The 6,978-nt window shown below is 30.0% G+C and overlaps 1 protein-coding gene across 1 annotated transcript in view; it reads left to right on the plus strand.

The window, feature by feature from the left end:
• Positions 1–2,926, plus strand: part of LOTGIDRAFT_172857 (hypothetical protein) — a gene marked incomplete at both ends in the record, with an annotated part of 7,960 nt that extends 5,034 nt beyond the window's left edge. Inside the window, 3 exons of the mRNA XM_009050040.1 lie at positions 1,475–1,620; positions 2,401–2,551; positions 2,719–2,926. Of these exons, the coding sequence (XP_009048288.1) occupies positions 1,475–1,620; positions 2,401–2,551; positions 2,719–2,926 (505 nt within the window). The remainder of the gene's footprint in view (positions 1–1,474; positions 1,621–2,400; positions 2,552–2,718) is intronic.
• Positions 2,927–6,978: the final 4,052 nt, after the last annotated feature.

Genomic DNA, 6,978 nt, shown 5'->3' on the forward strand with positions numbered 1-6,978 from the left:
TTGTAGAGACGGGACTCTAGATAAAGCTATTCACTGTCTAGAGAATATATTTAATATCTGTATTTTAACCTTGTAGAGACGGGACTCTAGATAAAGCTATTCACTGTCTAGAAAATATATTTAATATCTGTATTTTAACCTTGTAGAGACGGGACTCTAGATAAAGCTATTCACTGTCTAGAGAATATATTTAATATCTGTATTTTAACCTTGTAGAGACGGGTCTCTAGATAAAGCTATTCACTGTCTAGAGAATATATTTAATATCTGTATTTTAACCGTGTAGAGATGGGACTCTAGATAAAGCTATTCACTGTCTAGAGAATATATTTAATATCTGTATTTTAACCTTGTAGAGATGGGACTCTAGATAAAGTTATTCACTGTCTAGAGAATATATTTAATATCTATATTTTAACCTTGTAGAGATGGGACTCTAGATAAAGCTATCCACTGTCTAGAGAATATATTTAATATCTGTATTTTAACCTGGTAGAGATGGGACTCTAGATAAAGCTATTCACTGTCTAGAGAATATATTTAATATCTGTATTTTAACCTTGTAGAGACGGGACTCTAGATAAAGATATTCACTGTCTAGAGAATATATTTAATATCTGTATTATAACCTTGTAGAGACAGGACTCTAGATAAAGTTATTCACTGTCTAGAGAATATATTTAATATCTGTATTTTAACCTTGTAGACACGGGACTCTAGATAAAGTTATTCACTGTCTAGAGAATATATTTAATATCTGTATTTAACCTGCAGAGACGGGACTCTAGATAAAGTTATTCACTGTCTAGAGAATATATTTAATATCTGTATTTTAACCTTGTAGAGATGGGACTCTAAATAAAGCTATTCACTGTCTAGAGAATATATCTAATATCTGTATTTTAACCTTGTAGAGAAGGGACTCTAGATAAAGCTATTCACTGTCTAGAGAATATATTTACTATCTGTATTTTAACCTTGTAGAGAAGGGACTCTAGATAAAGCTATCCACTGTCTAGAGAATATATTTAATATCTGTATTTTAACCTTGTAGAGATGGGACTCTAGATAAAGTTATTCACTGTCTAGAGAATATATTTAATATCTGTATTTTAACCTTGTAGAGATGGGACTCTAGATAAAGCTATCCACTGTCTAGAGAATATATTTAATATCTGTATTTTAACCTGGTAGAGATGGGACTCTAGATAAAGCTATTCACTGTCTAGAGAATATATTTAATATCTGTATTTTACCCTTGTAGAGAAGGGACTCTAGATAAAGCTATTCACTGTCTAGAGAATATATTTAATATCTGTATTATAACCTTGTAGAGACAGGACTCTAGATAAAGTTATTCACTGTCTAGAGAATATATTTAATATCTGTATTTTAACCTTGTAGAGATGGGACTCTAGATAAAGCTATTCACTGTCTAGAGAATATATTTAATATCTGTATTTTAACCTTGTAGAGATGGGACTCTAGATAAAGCTATTCACTGTCTAGAGAATATATTTAATGCCTGTGTTGATACACCCGATATAGAAAACATGAGAAAATTAGTCAATGTAGAACGGTGGAAGACGGGGATGAATGTTATATGTGATAATCTAGAAGGTAACAATTTTTTCATTGATTTTTGTTTTGTCTTGTTAAAACGGAACAAGAATTAGACATACTTGTAACGATTTAAAAATTGGTTTAAGAACCAGACGATAATAGAAGTTTGAATATAGTTTACAATAGTTTACAATGAATGACATTATGCAGTTTTAAAGATTTAATATTTCAATGTAATACTATGATGGAAAATTATAAGGACTCACTCCACGAATTCATTTGCCATCTCTTCCCATGTTAAAACACGAAATTCAACCTACTACAACTTTTCCAGAAATCTCGTTGAAAGCTTTCCAATATGTCGAATGAAAGCCAGACCAATTCTCAATGTCTCCTTAAATATTCAATATAATATATTATGATGACCATGAAATGTTTGAGCTACTAAAATTGAAAGTAGACTACTACCGGTTATATTCATCCGCTAGAGTTTGGCACTTCACAAAACGACTATTTTTAGAATTAGCCTTCCGCATTTATGTCTCTCATCTCACCAAATCTTAAAGATAATACAATTTCAGACATCAAATTCCAAATCTAGACCAAAAATTACCCCAAAATAGGCATGCAAAAATATATCTAATATTTTTAGAGTTATCCCTCCTTGACTATCAATAATAATACCAGGTGGAGTTATTACACATCTCTATCCACTGAAATATCAATCCTTTCACTTATGTTTAATGTGAAGGGTGTGTTTGTGTGTAGCTTTATGACATACTTTAAAGTTTGTGTTGATATCTATTTATTATTAAGAATATCTATTATATGTTTCAGTTATTATAGTCAATGATAAATGCCTAACTGACGCCAACAATAACAGCCAAGCCTGTGTTTTAAGTAGAAATATCGAGTTTAGAACAAAACTTCAAGCTAAAGTTCGTTCTGGAGATTCCAGCCCAGTAGAAATAATGACTTTTAGTTGTATGTAAGTAGAAAATTTATACTAATTTTCTAAATCCCTTGACATATTTTCACGTGGTGAATGCAGAATGAATATTTTGATGATTTTTTTGATTTTTTTTATTAAGTGTTCACCGAATACGCAGAAACTTGCATTCGAGTAAAAAAATCAATATCAATTTTTTTCTTCAGATTTGCTGATAGAATTGTAGATTGTTTGAGAAAGCCTTTGGTTGAGCTGTGTCCTAGCAATGTAACGAATGCCATGATGCTGGTGGTCAAATCGTTCATGCCTCCAATTTGTGATGAATATTGGGGGAGTGCCGACAGTTCGTCTATTTTTACAGCTTCGATTTCACTGTTATTATGTGGATTAGTAGCAGTTGGTGTGTCTTGGTGATAGAATACCAGGAATAGACTCTACCCTTGGGCTTCGTACTCGATAGAATTCATCGTGTTACAATCACATCGGTTTATTTAAAAGAGAGTTGAATACAAAAAATAACTTGAGTAAGAAGCCCAACCCTGCCTTCAGTTGACAAGACGTTTCTGTAGCCAGTGTCTTATGTCGATATTTTATATCTGTATCACATTACATTTACATCAATCTTGTACAGGGGTTTTCAACTTAGGGGTGGGGTGGGGGATTTTGAAATCTTCAGAGGTAATAAGGTTCTTTTAATCTAACATAAAATATGATATTTAATATTCAGGCAGGCTATATTCTCCGAAAAATATTGTCGAGAAAACGTAAAGAGTTTTATAGCGGAGAAAGAGAGTATTGAAATCGATCAAGGATACTGAACGGGGTTAGTGTAAGAAAAAGGTTGAAAATTCCTGATCTAGTAAAAAGGGAAATAAGCAATGATCACAAGTTAGGTGTTATGAGGATCTTTTCTATTTGCAGGTTCTAAGTTAGTACTTTCCAACCAAACTTTAGGATTTTTCATTTACAACAGTATCGATCTAAACCTCAATCGATTTACTTGTTATATACATTACAAAAGCTTTGACGTTTAGGAGTTATGCGTGAATAGCTAGTCACAGATATAAAGGAAAAGTTTTTATAGAAGTAAAAATCTGCTTGTTTCTTTTGGGGCATTTTATTACTCAATGATCTTTGAATATGAAAGATGATGAGCTGACACGTTCTATGAAGTATAGAGTATTATAGCAGTAGAAATAATCGTAACTGTTAAACATGTATCATAAGACTGTATAAAATATAATATATCATGTTATTGTAATATACCTAGTCATTGTAAATATTATTATATTATAGACTTTTTGTTCAATATATACTTATATAATATATTATATCTAATTTAGAAAAATACACCACATCTGAAACTCGTTAAGATCGAAACTGTAAAATGTTCTTTGAAGTACTTTACTTTCTTTTAAGTTATTTTTTGATTTAAACTTTGTGAGTGGTTTCTGTGCACAGTTTGTTTAAAGATAATCGGTAGGAGTTCCTACTCTTGATCAAAATCCACATTCACTCAACCACAGTGAACTAGATTTATAAGAAGTTAAAGACAATATCACCTCTTGACATCAGTAAAGCAAATGGACCTGATCAAAACTTTGAAAATCATTTAAAAATGAAATTAGTAAACATCTCTGCAAACTATTCAACCCCTCACTGTCGTCTAAAACTTTACCTTATATCTTGAAATATTGTGAAAATTACAGACCTGTCAGTTTACTAAGTTTTGTTGTAAAAGTTACTGTACTTACAAACATGTCTTTAATTACTCAAAGGAACATAATATCATTACAAGCCTACAAAAGTGGTTTCTGCACTGTGGATCTACAACCTATCAACTAATAGACTTAGCGCTCATTTTTTGTTAAGCCATTGATGAAGGGAAATACACTATGACAGTGTTCTGTAACATCAGCAAGGCTTTTGGCAGAGTCTGACATGCTGGTCTCTGTCACAAACTCGGAGCAGCTCGGAGCAACTCAAACATTAAACTTTTTGCAGACGATACCAGCCTATATATGAAAATATATGCTTAATTCAGACCTTAAAACTATCAACAATTGGGCTGAAACATGGCTTCTATCTCTCAACCATCTGAAAACTGAAACACTTACACTCCTTAGACTAAAAAAGATCCTTTACCGAACAATATACCAATATATTAAAGAAGTCAATTTTCATAAACATTTAGGTTTGATTTTGCCCCAAAAATTGTAAAAGGGATATTAATATTCCTGGCATTTTATCTAAAACATTATACCGCATTTTGACTACTGTGACGTTATCTGGGACGGAACCATCAGGTAATTTATGAAGAAACAGGATTTATAATTTTTCAAGAGAGTAGGAGGAAGCACTAACTTATATTGATGTTCAAAATCAAAAAATAATCAAACTCTCGCTTTTCTTTCACACCTTGTACAATATCCCAGCACACTTTATAATCTTAGAAACAGTGATAATCCTTCAGAATACTTGTGTAAATCTGTTATAAATCTCTTACAAAAACACCTATCATTAAGCTGTTGGTTATGACTCCACATCTCTAAATAATTTACCAATATTACTAATATAAAATATAATATATAAGTTATAAATGTAGCATGTAGCATATTATTTGTATATTTCTCTTATTCACATGTATATATCTATTTCTTTTCTATATATTTTGTGTATATTGTATTTTAAGGAGAGGGTATTATAGGCGAAAGCCTGTTCCCCAATCCTATTATGTAAATAAATATTGTTCATACAAAAAAAACAAATCGGTAAGAGTCAATTAATTTTGGTGGAACACAATGGTCTACTACTTATGGTTAGATCCCTTGATAAAAGTTTAGTTATTCTAGGCGTTTCTAGAAGTTGAAAACAATGGACTAGAGTCCGGAATATAACCCAGAGTTGGATCAAACAATTTGATTTTGTAAATGAGATAGAGCAAAGGTGAACCATCTTTTGAATTGTTAGAACAAGTTGATGTATGCATATTTGAGACATGAATGTAAGTTAACTTGGCAGCCATTCTTAATAGACGAGTGATTAATATGGTTATTGATTCGGTTATTTATAAACATTATGTATATACGTTACTATTTACATCATGTATGTACATTTATAAGACAATAAAATGTTTTGATAATAATCCATTCATCATAGAGTATATTACTATTCATCATAGAGTATATTACTATTCATCATAGAGTATATTACCATTCATCATAGAGTATATTACTATTCATCATAGAGTATATTATCATTCATCATAGAGTATATTACCATTCATCATAGAGTATATTACTATTCATCATAGAGTATATTATCATTCATCATAGAGTATATTACCATTCATCATAGAGTATATTACCATTCATCATAGAGTATATTACTATTCACCATAGAGTATATTACCATTCATCATAGAGTATATTACTATTCACCATAGAGTATATTACTATTCATCATAGAGTATATTACCATTCATCATAGAGTATATTACTATTCATCATAGAGTATATTACTATTAGAGTATATTACTATTCATCATAGAGTATATTACTATTCATCATAGAGTATATTACCATTCATCATAGAGTATATTACTATTCATCATAGAGTATATTACTATTCATCATAGAGTATATTACTATTCATCATAGAGTATATTACTATTCATCATAGAGTATATTACTATTCATCATGGAGTATATTACTATTCACCATAGAGTATATTACCATTCATCATAGAGTATATTACTATTCATCATAGAGTATATTACTATTCATCATAGAGTATATTACTATTCATCATAGAGTATATTACTATTCACCATAGAGTATATTACCATTCATCATAGAGTATATTACCATTCATCATAGAGTATATTACTATTCATCATAGAGTATATTACTATTCATCATAGAGTATATTACTATTCATCATAGAGTATATTACTATTCATCATAGAGTATATTACTATTCATCATAGAGTATATTACTATTCATCATAGAGTATATTACCATTCATCATAGAGTATATTACTATTCATCATAGAGTATATTACTATTCATCATAGAGTATATTACCATTCATCATGGAGTATATTACTATTCATCATAGAGTATATTACTATTCACCATAGAGTATATTACTATTCATCATAGAGTATATTACTATTCACCATAGAGTATATTACTATTCATCATAGAGTATATTACTATTCACCATAGAGTATATTACTATTCATCATAGAGTATATTACTATTCATCATAGAGTATATTACTATTCATCATAGAGTATATTACCATTCATCATAGAGTATATTACTATTCATCATAGAGTATATTACCATTCATCATAGAGTATATTACTATTCATCATAGAGTATATTACTATTCATCATAGAGTATATTACTATTCACCATAGAGTATATTACTATTCATCATAGAGTATATTACTATTC

This window comes from Lottia gigantea (assembly GCF_000327385.1).
Source record: "Lottia gigantea unplaced genomic scaffold LOTGIsca_143, whole genome shotgun sequence".
Classification (NCBI taxonomy): Eukaryota; Metazoa; Mollusca; class Gastropoda; family Lottiidae; genus Lottia; species Lottia gigantea.